Source organism: Dromiciops gliroides, chromosome 3 (assembly GCF_019393635.1).
Source record: "Dromiciops gliroides isolate mDroGli1 chromosome 3, mDroGli1.pri, whole genome shotgun sequence".
Lineage (NCBI taxonomy): Eukaryota > Metazoa > Chordata > Mammalia > Microbiotheria > Microbiotheriidae > Dromiciops > Dromiciops gliroides.
In genome coordinates, this window is record NC_057863.1 from 541724875 (window position 1) to 541743557 (window position 18683).

The 18683-nt window shown below is 44.0% G+C and overlaps 1 protein-coding gene across 1 annotated transcript in view; it reads right to left on the reverse strand.

Moving 5' to 3' along the window:
* Window positions 1-18683, reverse strand: part of DSCAML1 (DS cell adhesion molecule like 1) — a 529481-nt gene that overhangs the window by 147791 nt on the left and 363007 nt on the right. Inside the window, 1 exon segment of the mRNA XM_043998101.1 lies at window positions 994-1140. Within this exon segment, the coding sequence (XP_043854036.1) occupies window positions 994-1140 (147 nt within the window).

Sequence of the window (18683 nt, forward strand, 5' to 3'; positions counted from 1 at the left end):
TGTCAACATTTCACCTATCTTACAAATGAGGAAACTGAGGTTTGGAAAACCAAAATGACTTCATTAATAGTCGTAAAGCTAGTGATCAGCAGACCTGGGATTTGAACCCAGTTCTCCTCACTCTACATTCTAAATCTGTGTCACATTGTACATGATACTCTATTATCTCATGTTAGGAGCTGACCGAGTTTTTCATTCCTTAGCATAACTTTGAATAAGGCAGTGTCAGTTCCATGATGAGGCATCCCAGTAGGACTCAGATGGAAGTCTTCATTGTGTGTGTGTGTGTGTGCATATACACATATATATGTATATATATACATATATTTACACATATATTCTCTCTCCTTCTCTCCCTTTCTCCCCTCCCTTCTCTTCTCCTCTCCTTTCCTCCCCTCTCCTCCCTTCCTCCCCTCTCCTCTCCTCTCCTCTCCTCTCCTCTCCTCTCCTCTCCTCTCCTCTCCTCTCCTCTCCTCTCCTCTCCTCTCCTCTCCTCTCCTCTCCTCTCCTCTCCTCTCCTCTCCTCTCCTCTCCTCTCCTCTCCTCTCCTCTCCTCTTCTCTCTCTCTCTCTCTCTCTCTCTCTCTCTCTCTCTCTCTCTCTCTCTCTCTCTCTCTCTCCCTGTCTCTCCTTTCCCATCCTGTTCTCTCTCTTTTTCTCTCTCCTCTCAAGGGGTTCTTCTTTTAGGGGTACGGATTTTATTAGGACTAGATTATATGTCATGACTCTCAACCTACAAATACATTGTTTGGTGAGTATCTTGAAATTTCATGCTTATATGCCATCTTTCCAAGACTGAAAGTGCCTTTGGGATTGAATCTCTGTATTCCAATTCTTCCACTTCCCATTCAGAGCCCTGTGATGGGTACCTTTATCTATGGTGTTGACAGTGACTCCTGGACTGTGCAATGGAAGTTCTCTTTTTTTATTCCCCACTCTTGGCCTTGACACATCCCTGTCCCCACCGTGGCCTTATGAGGATCCATTTGCCTACCTGACACAGAGAGTCGGGCCCCGTTACTTTGGCGGGTCTCACCACTGTACTTGTGTTTGGTGATGCAGCGGTATGTAGACAGGGCATCCTCCTTCTGCACATCTGAGATGTATAGCCCACCATGGAAAGTAATAAAAAACCTATTTTCTGGAGACACAAACAGGAGAGAAATAGCTTATTACTCGACTGGCCAGGCATCAGTGACTAGAGGCATGGCCCGGGCTGCCACTTTGAGAAGGGGTCACCCACTGAATAGCAGTATAGGAGTGAATTTGTTATAGGGGAGAATGTCCCAGGTGAATGAAAACTTAATTCATGCACACGGACACCAAGAATTATAGTCAAACATTCATCCATCCATCCATCTATTCATCCATCCATCCATTCATCCATCCGTCCACCCACCCATCCACCCACCCAACCAGCCATCTACCCAACCACGCATCCATTGAACTACCCATTCAAGAAACACTATTAAGTTCTTGTTACATGCCAGACACTGTTCTAGGCATTGGGTATGCAAAGAAAAAAACCAAAAATTGTCTCTGACCTCAATGAACGTCTATTAAGTAGAAACAATGTTTACATGGAAAGACACAAAGCCAATACAAAATAATGGGGGTGGGCTTCATATAGGACATAATACTTGTGGTAACTCTTGGAAAAAGTTATATATTCTAAGAGGTAGTAGTAAGTAAGAAGTGTATTCCATCTCCCAAAAGAGAAAAAGACCTATTTGTACAAAAATATTTACAGCAGCTCGACTCTGAGTATTTTATTCTTTCTGGGTTTTGTTTTTTTGGTAGGGCAATGAGGGTTAAGTGACTTGCCCAGGGTCACACAGCTAGTAAGTATCAAGTGTCTGAGGTCACATTTGAACTCAGGTACTACTGAATCCAGGGCCGGTGCTTTATCCACTGCGCCACCTAGCTGCCCCTGAGTATTTTATTCTAAAGCCAAGAGGGAGTCTCCACCAACCCCCAGCCTCTTGAGATGATGCATGGTCAGACCTTTGCTTTGGGACAAATTACCTAACCTCTTGATGCCTCAGTTTCCTCACCTGTAAAATGAGGATGATGAACTAGATTATCTCTAAGGCCTCAGGTCTTATGGAAATAGGATCTGCTCTTTCCTATAATCCATCTCTGTGGCATAACTGGTCTGCATGTTCAGGTGTTAATCACCAGGTTGGTGATTCAAGCCTACCCAGTAATGGGTAACATGGGTAAGTTCAAGGCCACAGACCTATACTGTCTGTTGGCAATTAGGTGGCATACTGGATAGAATTTTGGTGATGGAGTCAGGGAAGATGTAAATTTAAATCCCGCCATTTACTATCTCTGTAACCCTGGACAGGTCACTTAATCTCTCCCTCCCTCTGCTACTTTCTTCATAAAATTAGGGGTTTAGATTCAATGGTCTCTGGGATTCTTTCCTTTTCTAAATCTATTATCTTATTGATTTCTGTGGCCAGTCTCTCCTAAGAAGGTACTCATCAATAGTTCAATATCAACTTTGACTGGTGGAGTCCCCCATGAATCTGTCCTTGACCCTGTTTGTTTTTAACATTTTTTCAATGGCTTGGATAAAAGCATAAAAAGCAAGCTTATCAACTTTGCAGTGGCCATAAAACTGGGAGGGAGATCTAAAATGTTGTAGGACAGAGTCAAGATCCAAAATGATCCCTAAAGGCTGGAGTAGATATCAGAAAGCTATGGCCCAAGCAGGCCTGTTTTTGTTTGTTTGTTTGTTACAATCCCTGGGGAGCTAATAATGGTTTCTACATTTTAAAATAAAACGTTATTGTATTAAAAATGTGAAAAAAACGTCTAACTTAGGTGGGGGGGACACACATTAAAAACAATTGGGGAGAATTTGATTCTCTGCCTGTAGGTCACTCACCCCTGGGCTAGATCATTATCCTGACTCTAATCAGATGAAATTAAACAAAAAAGCAAAATCTTCCCCTTGGGTTCAAACAATCAATCTCAACTAAAATATTTAGGAAGGAGGTGCTATCAAGATGGAGAAAAGGTGGCAATTTGCCTGATGTCCCTCCCGCCCCCAACTCCCTCTCATCATCTCCAAATAATTCCATAAAACAATTCCTGGAGCAGCAGAACCCACAAAAGAATGGAGTGAAATAATTTTCCAGCCAAAGGCAACTTAGAAGGTCAGCAGGAAAAGTCTGCTGCACCTGGGTGAGAGTGGAGCACAGGCAGCACAGACCTACCCCAGCAAACCAGCCACTGAGTCAGCAGTAACAATGGCCACATCTGGGGATCTCAGTTTATTAGGACAGTTAGAAGAAGTATATATAGACAGGGGGCATAGGTGTGAGTGGAATATGAAGGGATGGTATCTAAAAAATAAAATTGGGGGAAGCTAGGTGGCTCAGTGGATAAAGCACCAGCCCTGGATTCAGGAAGACCTGAGTTCAAATATGGCCTCAGACACTTGACACTTACTAGCTGTGTGACTCTGGACAAATCACTTAACCCTCATTCCTGCAAAAAAAATAAAAATAAAAAATAAAATTAAAGGGTAAAAGAGGAATGCACTGAGAGAAAAGGAAAGGGAGAGATAGAATAGGGTAAATTATCTCACACAAAAGAGGCAAGAAAAAGCTTTTACAGTGTAGGGGAAGATAGGGGAGGTGACAGGGAGTGAGTGAACCTTACTCTCATCAGAATTGGCTCAGAGAGGGAAGAATATACACACTCAATTGGGTATAGAAATCAATCTTACCCTGCAGGAAAGTAGGAAGGGAAGGGCATAAGAGAAGGGGGGGTGTATGTGATAGAAAGGAGAGAAGATTGAGGGAGGGCGTAGTTAGAAGCAAAGCACTTTTGAGAAGGGACAGGGTTAAGGGAGAGAGATAACAGAATAAACAGGGTGGGAGGAAAAATTGGATGGGAGAAATGCAGTTAGCAATCATAACTAAAAAAATTCTGAAGCAAGTTTCTCTGATGAAGGCATCATTTCTCAAATATATAGAGAAACGAGTCAAATTTAATAAAAGCCATGCCCCAATTGAAAATTATTAAAAGATATGAAGTTTTCAGATGAAGTAATCAAAGCTATCTATAGCCATGTGAAAAAATTCTCTAAATCACTATTAACTGGAGAAATGCAAATTAAAACAATTCTGGGGTACTACATTATACCCATTAGATTAGCTAATAGGACAGAAAAGAAAATTGACAAATGTTGGAGGGGGTGTGGGAAAAATGAGACATTAATGCACTGTTGGTGGAATTGTGAACTGATTCAACAATTCTGTTGTTGTTTGTCTTTCCTTCTTGAAGAGTAACTTGACATTGGAAGGTGATGTCATGACTTGCCATGAATTGGATTTAAGTGAGGGAGGGCTGTACAAAGTCACCAGGCTCACTCTCTATTCCAGAGTCATCTGGGTCCAATGGCAAGGTATACATCAGGAACACTGGAGATGACCCTGGATGTTTGAGGCAATCAGGGTTAAGTGACTTGCTCAGAATCACATAGCTAGTAAGTGTCAAGTGATTTGAACTAAGGTCCTCCTGACTCCAGGGCCAGTGCTCCATCCACTGTGCCACCTAACTGCCCCCAACCATTCTTTAGAGCAATTTGGTACTATGCCCAAAGGGTTATAAAACCATGCATACCCTTTGACCTAGCAATACCATTACTAGGTTTGTATCAAAAAAGAGATAAAAGGCAAAAAGGAAGAAACCCCACAGATATAAAAATATTCATGGCACCTGTTTTCTGGTGGCAAAGAATTGGAAATTGAGGGGATGCCCATGAACTGGGGAATGGCTGAACAAATTGTGGTATGTGATTATGATGGAATACTATTGTGCTATAAGAAATGAAGAGCAGGATGTTTTCAGAAAAACATGGAAAGACTTACATGAGCTGATGCAAAGAGAAATGTACTGTGTACAAAGTAACAGGAATATTATAATATGATCAGCTGTGAAGGACAGCTGTTATCAGCAATACAATGATCCAAGACAACTTTGAAGGGATTATGATCAAAAATGCTATCCATCCCCAGAGAAAGAACTGATGGTGTCTGAATACAGATTGGAGTATACTTTTTTATTTTTTTATTTTTTGTGTGTGTGTCTTTTTTTTACAACATGACTGACATGGAAATATTTTGCATGACTTCACATGTATAACCTATATTGAATTGCTTGCCTTCTCAATGATGGGGGGTGGGGAGGGAGGAAGAGAGAGAATTTGGGACTCAAAATTTTAGAATTAACTTGGTTTTCGGTTTTGTTTTGTTTTTTTGGTGGAGCAACGGGGGTTAAGTGACTTGCCCAGGGTCACACAGCTAGTAAGTGTCAAGTGTCTGAGGCCGGATTTGAACTCAGGTCCTCCTGAATCCAAGGTTGGTGCTTTATTCACTGCACCACCTAGATGCCCCCGAATTAACTTGTTTTTACATGTAATTGGGAAAAGATAAAATACTAAATAAAAATAAAATAAAAAACAAACAAATAAAAAACTAAAAAAAATCTCTAAAATATTTAGGAAGGAAGGATAGAAGAAGGAAACAAGCACTTATCAAGTGCCTCTTATGTGTTGGGCACTAAGATAAGTATTTTACAAATAATATCTTATTTGATTCTCACATCAATCCTACAAGGTAGGTGCTATTATTTTCACCACTTTACAGATGAGGAAACTGAGGTAGATAGAGGTTAAATGACTTGCCCAGAGTTATATAGGAATGTCTGTGGCTAGATTTGAACTCAGATCTTCTTGACTCCAGACCTGGAGTCACACAGCTAGTTAGTGTCAAGTCTCTGAGGCCAAATTTGAACTCAGGTCCTCCTGAATCCAGGGCCGGTGCTTTATCTCCCTCTCTTTCTCATCTATCCATATGTGCTTATATTTATACACACACATATATGTGTATGTATAGCTATATATGTATACATACACACACAGAAGATGGGGTTAGATGATCTTGTGAAGATAATTTTATTTTGGGAGGCCAGCAGGGAAGAAGATTCCCTCAAGTTCCCTATTTCCATGGTCTTCCCCTAACTACTCCTCATTCACCTCAGTATGCTCTTTGAACCTTCAGCATTCATCGCCAGTAAGCCCCCTTTTCACTGTACAATCACAGAACTATAGTTAGAACTGGAAGGGCCTTTTAGAGTCATTGAATGCAATATTCTCATTTTACAGATGAGGAAACTGAGTCTTAAAGAGATTAAAAGGCTTGTCCAGTGTCATCCAGATGACTTAGGTTTTGAACCCAGCTTATTATTATTCCTTATTCTAAGTCTAGCTTTCTAACCACTATGATATGCTATCTCTCTTGGATGGTGTTCTGTCTGGACAAGTCCCTTCAGTTCTTTTTTATTCGATTTTTCCACATTTATTTATTTTATTTTTAATTTATGGAATAAAACAAGCATTTCCATACCTTAGTATAATAAAAAGATGATTGCACACGAGGCTGCCAATCTATTATGTACAACTTGCTATTCCTTTTAAATATATAATAAAGTTCAGTTGCGGAGTTTTGGGGGAGAGCAGATTACTTCCTTTCCTCTCCTTTTTGATGCCTCCTGAGTAACTGTCAAAGGTAAAGGCTTATTTCCCATTACTTTCTGGGAATAGTCTTAACTTTCTGATTTAGGGGTGGTGTTCATCCTTCTACCCTCTCCTTCCTCAGAGCCCAGCATTACTGCAGAGCTCCTAGGGTCCCTCTACTCCCCACTCTTAAAAACAGTTCCTAACAGCTGTATCTCACTTTCTATATTACAGTGTGCTTTCACATTTATTAATTCATTTGATCCTCATAAGTTCCTAGAGTTGTCTGGGCAAGGGTCATTATGCTCATTTTACAGATGAGCAAATTGAGGTTTGTAGAGGTTGTGTGACTTGACCAAATTTATTTGACTAAAAAAATCAGCTTTTCTACTTGACAAACAAGGAAGCTTTCCTTCAGAAAGTGGAGAGGAAAGGATGATGGGATGATAGGGCTTAGAACTGGGCGGGGGGTGGGGGGGGGCTGCTAGGTGGTGCAGTGAATAAAGCACTGGCCCTGGATTTAGGAGGATCTGAGTTCAAATTCAGGCTCAGACACTTGACACTTACTAGCAGTGTGACCCTTGGCAAGTCACTTAACCCTCATTGCCCTGCAAAAAACAAACAACCCCCCCCCCCAAACTAGGAGGGGAATCAGAGCTCCTGTAGCCCAGCTTTCTCATTTAAATGAATCCAAAGTCATGCAGGTACTAAGTAGCAGAGCAGAGATTTGAATTCAGGACTTCTGGCTCCAAATCCAGGACCCTTCCCAATACCTTACAACAAAAGGGGGAGGGTGTGTCACAAAATAAGGAATTTCTAAATTGGACAGGATGCCCATAATCACCGAGTCCAGCTCATGACTCAACAAGGGGTCAGACTGTCATTGCTTGAAGACGTCCAATCCTGGGGAATGTATTCTCTCCACTTTTGTGCAGCTCGAATTATTAGGAAGTCATTCCTAAGATCGAGCATAAAGCTGATTTCTGGCTGTTCCTACCCATTGCTCCTGGTTCTGTCCTTTGGTGTCAAATGGAATAGCTCTGACCCCTCTTCCATATGATAGCTTTTCAAATACTTTTTACAGCTCCCATGGAAGGTCTCAGCCTCTCCCTTTTCCCTTTCCCTCCCTTCTAGCATCCTTTCCTTCCTCTCACCTGTACTTCCAATACCAAATCAACAGTGAGTAGCAGAGTAAGGATTAGAACTCAGGCCCTCTTTATCCAAACCTATTCAGAATACGGTACCTGGAACAAAACAGGCACAAATACGCACTTGTTGATTTACTGATCCCATGTAAAGAAGAATCCCCTCTACAATATTTCTCAACACATGAGCAAAGGCCTCCAATTGGTGGGTTAGGAGGTGGAAGAGGGGGAGCACCGCCTCACCCCCACCCCTAGGAAGGTCCTTCCACTTTTAGGCAGCACTTATTAGCTGTGTTATCCTAGGCAAGTCATTTAACCTCTCCCTTCCTTAGTTTCTTCATCTATAAAATGAGGATAATAATAGCACCTACCTCTCCGGGTTGTTGTGAGGATAAGATGAGATAGCATATAAAAAACGCTTAGCTAACCTTTAATGTGCTAAATAAATGCTATTATTATGACGAAGCTGCTCCAATACATGTTAACCCTGGAGAGAAGTAAGAGAGGTTCTCAGCGAAGGGAACCAGCCGAAATGCTTCTAGTAGGAGAGGGGTTCTTTTGGACTGGCACCTGGCTGGTTCCAGCATCCAGTTATCATTAGACCATTTCCCCCAGCCCCCCAAAACAGGCACCGAACCACAAAACTCTTTGGTATGGGTGGAGGGAGGAAAGGAACAGGGAAGGAGGGGAAATGGTGGGGGGTAGGTGGGGGGGGAGAGACCTAATGCTGACAGACTCAAGGAGGCAGGGGAGGGGGGAGTGGAGAGAGGCTGGGTCTTCACTAGCCCAAATCTGCCTGTGCTGTTTTGTCCCCCTCCTGTGACATCCCAAAGTCATTGCAGAAGCACCCGAATAATTTATTATGTAACCAGGAGCAGAATGCAGAACAGTTGGAGGGTGGTGGTGCCAATCAGAGCCACCAAGAGGGGTGGGGACTGGGGAGAATGTCCAGGCACCCAAGAGAGAACACAGAAGACAATCATAAAGCAGCCCACAGGTGCCCACGGCTCTGACAGGCGAGGACCTCATGATCCCCTAGCTCTAGCAAATCAAGGAGAAGAACCTATTGGCCAGAATGGAATTTTCAGTGGGGGGTGGTTGGTGGGGTGGGGGGAGGAGGGTATGTGACGGTTGGGGGGAGATGTTGTTTCTATAGCAACAAAAGCAGCTGCTGTATCTGATGTTTCACATCCTTCACTGTTCTCGTTTTCTCCCTCCCCCCCCCTTTCTGTGCATGTTAATTGCAGTAACATATTCAGACACAGTCTATTGCTCCTCCTGAAACAAAGGCGTGGAGAGTCAGGGAGATGCGCGGTATGATGGAGGGGAAGGAGAAATCAGGGGTATTATGTTAATCTCCTCTGGGGGGGAACTTGTGCAACATTAGTTCTGCATGTTTGATGAGAAGCCATTGATAGGCCCTGCTGGGGAGAAGGGAGAGAGAGACAAGGCAGTCTCTCCTACAGTATGGGAGGGAAGCAGAGCTCAGAGAGATGGAGGGGTCTGATGAGGGCCCAGCAGGACTGAGGGGAGTGCAGGGATACAGGCACCCACCACAGCCGCCATCTTTATCCTTTTCTTCCTCCTTCACAAACAAACAAACACAAACACCATGTGGGATCCTGGATGGGAGCCTCCTGCAGGTTTCCTGCTGTCCCAAAGAGGATCCTTGCCTTGCTAGGCATGGGAGCCACATTCCCATTCCAGGCCCTGAGACCTAGGCCACTGTGTGTGTGAGCTGGGCCTCATCTTGTGTCTCATCTTGTCCTCCTATAATATGGGGAGAATAACAGCTGCCTCTCACAGAAAGCATGAATGGGAGAAGAGATGTGACAGTGCAATCAAGTCTCATTATCAGAGCTGCCCGCATCCTTTTAATTGCTCTTAATCATTTAATCTCAAGGTTCATTTCTGCCCTCTCTGCCCCTCTGTTTACCTTCTTGATGCCTTCTTGATCAGCTGCGGGGGGGTTGAGGGGGTAGGTAGTCAGGAGTGACAGCTGCTAGAGCTCTAACCTCTAAGAGAGTGATGATAAACACGAGTACATCCTTGGTGAGGGCGGGCCCAAGGGATGTCAGGAGCTCATACAAAGCTGGGGCCCCAGTCCATAATAATCAGTTGCCAAGAGACCTCTCACTCTCTAAGACATTTGTGTTCCCACTGTCTTCTCTCTGCTCTTGCATCAGTCACAGCCAGGGAGGAATGTGCTCAGAAGATACTGGGACCTATGAAGGAACTTTGTTCAGGGGGGTGTGGGAATCCTGTCCACACCATCCCTGACAAATTGTTGTTAGGTTTTGTTTTAAAGTCTGCAAAGCACTTTATATAAATCATGTCATTTCAGCCTCAGAACCACTCTGTACAGAGGGTGTGACAGCTATCACTGTCCCCATTTTATAGAAGAGAATACTGAAGCTCAGGAAAGTAAAATGACTTTCTCAAGGTCACATGAATCTTAAATCACATAACCCGAAATCGACTTTGCTTTGTGTAACAGGGTTCGGAGGCCTCTGCTGTCCTCTGGATGGGCTCCAGTTTGTCAAGGTCCCTAGCATCTGAGGAGAACATAGAGTCTTAGAAATGGAAGGAATGGGATAGAGCAGTCCTCACATGACCCTCATTTTACAGAAGGGGAAATGGCTTCAGTCCAGGGAGTGTGACTTGTCCAAGGTCACACAGAGAGATGGGAGTAATGTGAGAGAGGAGAGAATTCAGGTAAACTGGGAGCAGAGAAGGGGAAGGGCATAAAACTCAGAATGAGTGGCACTGTCTGAATTGGAAAGCAGAGAACCCTGTCGCTGTCTACATTCTAGTTTGTACTTTCCCTTTATCATTATTCTGACGTCGCAGCTCCTTGCCTCCAACCCTGGCCTCCAGGGAAATGAAGGAGATTGGGGGGAAATCAAGAGATGACAGCTGTGGGAGACTGAGCGGAGGAGCTGAGTGACCTGACAACATCTCTTCTTGCTTTTTTCTAAAAGGTCAAACAGCTGGGGTTGGGAGAATCCCCGGGGCCCAGCAGAGCCACGGGGAGGTAATTGATAGGAACCTCTCTGTTCAAGACCACACACGAGGGCCTTGCAGGCAAGAAACTGGACCAAAGAAACCACCGAGGAAGGTTTTAGGATAAAATCTCTTGGCCCTGCCCTAAAGCAGCCAGGAGTGGTTTGGGGGAGGCGGGCGGGGGGGGGGGGGGGGAAGGATTTAGCATCTCAGTAGTTAGCAGTGTGGGAAATCGTCAGATTAGATTGTTGTAATGGAAGTACCCATTCTTACAAGCTTTAAGGTTTACAAAACACCCTGTGAGGTAGGTAGTGAGAAGCAAAGTTGCCTATTAAAGCTTTATTAGCTCTAAATGACCCTAAGACTTGGGGGATGCACTGTGTTCCTAGTCCCATTTTACAGATAAGAAAACTGAAGATGACAGGTCAAATGACAGAGAGTCAATGCTGGAGCCAGGATTAAAAATCCGGCAGTGCTGACTCCAGGGTCTTATTCTTTTTTCCGCTTCTCTAATGAATGACGGAGAGAAGGGGCATGCAGGGAGAGTACCAGAATTGGAGGGTGGAGATGTAGGGAAACTTTAGAAAGGCCTATTTTGGAAGACTGTAGGGGGTTCCTTCAAACTCACTCAATGTCCCCATCATATTTATGTTGTTTACTGCTCAGCATGACGAGTTACGATGACAGCAAAATGCCTTTTCTTTTATTCCAGTGCCTTTTGGGAGAGTCCTGGCTAGCAAATCTCCAGAGTTTATTTACAAGGCCATGTTAACAGCTAGTTGTCACAGCCATGACCTGTAGGTTAAAAGAAATCAGTCTGCGGGAGGTTATAAAAGCAAGTGGGCTTCTGTTTATGCTACTGCAAAGTAGGCTGAAATAGAATTTTTGAAAATGGAATCCTTTTTTTTAAAGCATTGGAGAAGCTTTCAAAGGAAGCCTTGAAATATAAAGAGCAGACTTGGGATGATAGGACCTGGGTTCAAATCCTGGCTCTGACATGGATTCCCTGTATCACCTTGGACAACCCTTTTTTACTTCTCTGGGCTTCTATTTTCTTATCTGTAAAAGAAGAGGGTTAAACCAGAATCAGGGGTTCTTAATCTGGGGGTCTGCACACTTTTGGGGATTGTATTTCAGCATAGTCTCCTTTGTAATCCTATGCATTTTATTTTATATTTTTCAGAACATTAGTCTGAGAAGGGGTCCCATAGGCTCCACCAAATGGTCAAAGGGATGGACATAGGGTTCTATAACATGAATAAGGTTAAGAATTCCCCGTCCTGGGTGGCAGGGGGGGGGCAGCTAGATGGTGCAGTGGATAAAGCACCAGCCCTGGATTTAGGAGGACCTGAATTCAAATCCAGCCTCAGACATTTGACACTTACTAACTGTGTGACCCTGGGCAAGTCACTTAACCCTCATTGCCCCCACAAAAACAAACAAAAAAATAATTCCCCGTACTGGATGATTTCTCAGATTCTAACTAGCTGTAGCATCTATGTTTCTTCAGCACCTTCTATTCTAAAGCAAAGAATCCTTTAAAAACCTGAATAATACTTTAGTGTGTCTGGCATTCTTTTTGGAGTTACTTAATGCCAGGGACATCTATGTGGTAGGATTAAAATTTTAAAATGGCTTGTTCCATCACAGATTCTGCTACACAGTGGGTTCGTGCACACTTGCTGAAGCAGAAAACTTCTTAGAGAAAAGTCCTTCTAGATTTTGGTCAGTTTACAATGGAAGTTCACCTCCTCTAGGATTCAACTTTCCATGCAGGGATATACTGGAGACAGCTCAGCTTTTCACTGTTAAATTTTCAATATGATCATTTACATTTTAGAAATTGGAGATTGCTACAAATTAGGGTTTGATTTATTGTTTTGTTGCTTGTCTAGACCTAAGAATGTATACAAAATAAAGATTGAATTTAAAAGTATATATCTATACATTCCCCTCCCCTCCCCCCACCCCTAGCCTGGTAGTTAAATATTTACCAGCATACCCCTATATATTGCTCTATAAATATTGCTTGGGTTCATTTAGCAAGAGTGAAGTAGAAGGCCTGGGAATGAAGTCATCAATAGACTATGTGTTACGCCTACTACCAGTGTTACAACTACCACCTTTACTACTACTACTACTACTACTACTACTACTACTACTACTACTACTACTACTACTACTACTATTACTACTAATACTACCACCACCACCACTACTACCACCACCACCAACAACAACAACCACTTCCACAATGAATACCACCACCACCACCACCACTATGAATACCACTACTACCACCATTACTACTACTACCACCACCACTATTACTTCCACCACTAATTAGCATTTTTATTGAATTTTAAGGTTTTCAAAGTACTTTACATCCATTATCTATCTCTTCCAATACTCCTAACTACATTCAAGTTAACCTATGTTCTTCAGCACCTATGCCTTCAGGGGCCTCCTCTAAGATCCTAAGGCAACCTGACTGTGTCGGGAGTCAGGAGATCTGGCTTCTGCTACTAATTTGCTGTGTGACCTTGGAATGTTTGCTTGGCCCAAACTTTGTGAGCCATGACTTTCTTATCTGTAAAATGGTTTGGGCTCCAAGGTCTCTCAGGCCTCTTTGAGCATTAACATTTTATGGTTCTAAGTCTGAGTCCAAGATGCTGAATTCATGGCTGATAGAAATTTCATCACAAACCCCTCAGCATCATGCCAAGGGGTGTGCCATTCATTCATTCACTCAATATTTCCTGAATGCCTACTATGTGCAAGACGTTTTCCAGGTGCTAAAGATAAATAAAACACGATCCTTGCCCTAAGGGAGCTTATTGTTTAGTGGTTGAAATAATGCATATTCTCAAATAAACAGAATAAAAATAAAACGTGATAATTAAATAAGAGAGGTACAAAGTATTATTTGGGTTCAGAGGAGAGAAGCATCATTTCCAAGGAAGGCGATCAAAGGCTTCATGAAGGAAATTATTTTGGAAGGTTGGGTAGGTTTTCAGTAGGCAGACTTAGATTGAAATAGAATTCCCTGGAAAGAGGGAATGGTGTGAGCAAAGGCAGGGAGGCAGAAGATCCTGGGTTGGATTTGGGAAATGGTATATAGTAGTCCAGTCTGGCTAGAGTGTAGGGTGCCATTTATTGAAAAGACAATAGAGAATTGATTCTTTGCTCTTAAGGACATCCATCCTCCTTTCCCCCTTGAGTTGTTAGTATCCTCTACTTCCTCAAATAACTTTGTATTTACTTATCAATGTATGTGTCATATCCCCTCAGTAGAATATAAGATTCTTGAGGGCAGGGATTATTTCTTAGTTTTGTCCTTGTATGCTTAGCACAGAGCCTTCTAGGTAAATGTTTGATGAATTCAATTGAATTGTTATTCAAGAGCTGTCAGGGAGTCTTGGGAGGTAAGTGACAAAAGTCTTAAGGCTAACTTCTTCCTTGGGCTCCTCCCTTCCCCCATTCACCAACTTCATCTCTAATTCCTCACGGACAGGAAGTCTCTGTTTCAGCCAATCCAATCTCAACCCAGTCCTCCAGTGCAGGGTTCGTTCCTTCCTGTGTTTGTATCTTTACCTAAGCTACTTGTCTAGTCCTTTCTACCTTGGCCCTGACAAAAATGCTACCGAGGAGTCACCTGGGAAGCCCTTTTCCCATATCTTTACCCATCCTCACCTTCAATACCCTGTTCTCTTGCTTCTATCACGACGCTGTTTATTCTTCCATTGGGAATCCCAAAAGACTTAAAATTGGAAGACTTCTGAGAGATCATGCTTCAGAGGTGGTAAAAAGAGGATCAAAGAGGGGAAGTGACTTCATGCCTCTTTGTGAGTGTCCAAAGTCCACACCCAAGGCAGTGGTATTTGCCCATCCTTGAGAAAGGACAGAGCCATGAACTGGGATGCTTGGGGCATCACAAGCAGAGGACAAACAGGGAGGTGGACCTGTGTCCCCTTTGCCTTTAAAACCAGACTGGTATTCGTACTCCCTGAGATCAGATTCCCAGCATTCCTAGATCTATCTGTCAGTCAGAGACCCTCTGCCTGCTCCCAATCCTGTACTTTTACTTGTTTTCTTGTTCTTACAATCGTCTCTTCCTAGAGGAACACGAGAAGCCGATGAAGACTGAATCTTTACATTCTTCACATTCTCTTACTCCTTCCCCCACCTTCAGCTTGGACTCTTTCTCTCTCCCCTTTCCATTTGTTCTCTGTTCACCCTTTTTCCTCTCCTTTTTTTCTTTTTCTGGAGGAGGTGGGGTAGGGCCCTGTGTTCAGCCACCTAGGTCCTGGTTGGGGCCAACACGGAGCAGACAGAGGAGGAGGGAAGACCAACTCCATCCATTTCAAGAGAAGGATTTGGTAGCCAATTACCTTCCTCACCTTTCAGCTGCTTAAATTATCACCTTTGGATTTACTTCCATTGACTGAATCCTAGCATTAAGCTCTCCTTAGCTGCCTGGGTCTCTGCCTGGAAAGTGAGTTAAACAGTATAGCTGGCCTGAGGTCACTACAATTAAAATGCTTGTTGGAGAAGGCTCAGAGCTTATAGGCAGCAGGGAGCAGCTACTTTCCCCTTTCTTCTTTCCTAGCCCAACTCAGTCCAACCCCCTTTTTTCCCCAAAGACCATACTTCTTGTATGCTTGGGTAGTCAGGTGATGCAGTAAATAGAGCACTGGCCTGGAGTCAGAAGACTCATTTTCCTGAGTTCAAATCTGGCCTCAGATACTCACTAGCTGTGTGATCCTCAGAGAGTCACTTAACCCTGCTTGCCTCAGTTTCCTCATCTATAAAATGAGCTGCAGAAGGAAATGGCAAACCCCTCTAGTATTTTTGCTGTCATCAAGAGTCAAACAGGGTTGAATAACAACAACAACATGTCAACGAAGTCTGATGGTATATGCTATTTCCCCCACCCATAGACCTCCACCTCTTCTTGTTCTCAGGTCATCGGTGGGTTGAAATCTGCACGTTGATTGGTGGGTGGTTTGGTCAATGAGGAGTTTGGAAGGGAGATAGGTTTTGAGGCAGGGAGGACTGAGAAGACAGAGGCAGATGCATTCTGGGTAATAAGGGCCTGGGGGCCTTGGCTCTGATCTTTGCTCTCCTTCTCCAGACCTTCTGCCAATAACCTCATCAAGTTATGGGTTTCTCAGTTGCTGCTTCTGTCGGCAACTGGTACTCTGTCTACTGAATGATGTGGTACCTTCCACCACGTACCTAAGAGTAAGGCCGGAAACCAGGGATCCCTGGATGCTTCAAATAGACTGGTGACTTCCTGGCTCTTCATCATCATGGTGGCCTTCCTCCTCTGGATGCTTTCGAGCTTATCCATTCCATCCTAAAATGCAGCTTCAGAACTGCACATGGTACTGCCTTGTTGTGCCTGGGCATCCCAGAATGCAACAGGACTATTATCAACCTCATTCTGGAAACACTTGCTCCTTTAATGCAGCCTAAATTACATTAGCTTTTTTGGTTACCATACTACAATGTTGACTCATGTGGAGAGTCCAGTCCGATAAAACCCCAGGTCTTTGTCACATGAAATATAGTTCAGATTATTTTTCAAGCCCATGAGGCTTGCTTAGTGTTCAGGGTATTAGAACCAGTGGGAATGCCCTGTCACTCCCCGCCCCCCCAATTCCAGTTTACAAATAAACCCATAGCCTATGCCACATGGGGAATGGGCTCTAGCCAGGCCCTGTTATCAGAAAATAATTTATTCTCTTTTAAAAGAAAGGAGATATTTAGACCTGTCACACTGCCTAAGTCTGTTTCCCCGAGCCTCTGCTGGACAGAGCAGGGATTGGCCCCAGGGGCCTCCCAATTCTGTAAGAAAAATTGCAATCAATACAGGTTACCAGTTACTGCTCCCTCCAATAGAGATTTATAAAAACAATGGGGTCAGGCCTGTAGCTCCGAGCCGGGCGGATAGTTCATAAGACTAATGAGATAACTCACCCCCAACACCCGGAGGTTGCTTTTTCTGTGCACACGCTCTGTTTGAGCTGCTCGGGGAAGATCGATGAGGACCGGCATTTATGAATTAGCCCCCGTTGGCACAAGCCCAGGGTTCTGTGAAGTTATTTCAGGGCCACTCTCCAGGGCTGCCCATGAGAGTAGCCCAAGGGAGGTAGGCCTGAGAACTTCTGTTCCTGCATTTATTTATTTACTCCATGGGCTGACAAGGCCTTTGATTCCCAGAGTCTGTGAAGGAGGAGCAAGGATTGAGTCCCATTCTTGCCTTGAGACCCAAGGTCTCAAGAACTGATGAGCTGTTCCCCACTGATGGGAGGAGACAGCTTTGATACCAGATCCCTGAGGGAAGGCTTCAGAGGAGGGGTAGGGCTTTAGGGATGGGTGGAGAGGGAGAGGGGGCTCCCATCTTCCTGGGAGTGATGACCTGCTTGGCAATGACCTAGGGGTGGGGTCTATAGGAGAATCACAAATTCTTGAAAGGGAAGTTAGGAACCATGTAGTCCAATTTATACCCGATATCCAATCTTCCCTTGTCTATCCAGTACTGTTGAAACTCTCTCAGAAGGAGGCAAACTTCTGTCATCTTTCCACCTGCCAAAGCCTCCAACCACTAGCAAACAGGTGTTGTGCTGGGCAGATGAAGAAAAAGCATCCCTTTTCTCCCTGAGCTTATAGGTATATAGAAGGTAGATGCAAGGTCACAGTAGAGAGTATGGCACTAGTAGTTGGTGGTGAGAGAAAGGGGGAACAAGGAAACACCTCCCTCAGAGGTCTGGAAGGAGGATAGGGTTTGTAAGAGAGGAGGTATGGGTGAGTGGGTGGGGGGGAGAGAATAAGCACTGATTAAGCACCTAGTGTTTGCTAGGTGCTGTGCCAAGTGCCTTACAAGTATCTCATTTTATCCTCACAACAACCTTGTAAAGTAAGTGCTTTTATGATCACCATTTTGTAGTGGAGGAAACTCAGACAGACAGATGTTAAGTGAAGAGGGAGAATATTCCAGGAAATAGGGGTTGGCCAGTGCAAGTGCCCAGAGATGACAGATTTCACATAATGTGTAAAAAACAGAAAATAGGTCAGTATGGCTGGCTTATGAGAAAAACGGGAAAGAGAGCAATGGCCCATGGTTGTGAAGAACTTTGAATGCCAAATAGAAGTGTGTCCATTTGATTCTAGAAGTAATAGCAAGGGGCAGCTAGATGGCGAAGTGGATAGAGCACCGACCCTGGAGTCAGGAGGACCTGAGTTCAAATCTGGCATCAGACATTTGACACTTACTAGCTGTGTGACCTTGGACAAGTTACTTAACTCCCATTGCCCCCCCCCCAAAGCTAAGAGGATTTATTGAGGAGGGGGTGGGCAGGGTAACATGATCAGACCTGTACTCTAGGAAAATCACGTCAGCATCTGTGTGGAGGATTGCTTGGAGTGCAGGGAGATTCAAGGCAGGTGTATTAATTAGAATACTGTGGCAATAATCCAGGCAGGAGATGACAGAGTGGTGTCTGTGTGAGTGAGGGGAGGTAGACATCGATGAAAGATGCGGAGAAAGATTTGGCAACTGATTGGATGTGTGAGGTAAGAATGAAGAGCTGAAGATAATGCTGACCTTTCAAGCCTGGGTGACTGGGAGAATGGTGTTGCCTTTGGCAAGTAATGGAGAAGTTTGGAAGAAAGGTGGGTTGGGGCGGAGGGAGAGAGATGATGAGTTTCATTTTGAATATCCTGGGTTTGAGACGCCTATAGGAAATCCAGCTCCAAATGTCTAACTGACAGCTTATGATGTAGGGCTAGAGATCAGGAGAGAATCTAGAAATGGGCGAATTGATCTGAGAAACATCTACATAGAGATGATCACCAAACCCGTAATGAGATCATCAAATGAGAGACTGTAGAAAGAGAAGAGGGCCCAGGACAGAGTGTTGGGGGACAGCCACAGTTAGGGGCGTGATGATGCAGCAGAAGAGACTGAGAAAGAATGGTCAGACAGGTGGGAGAACC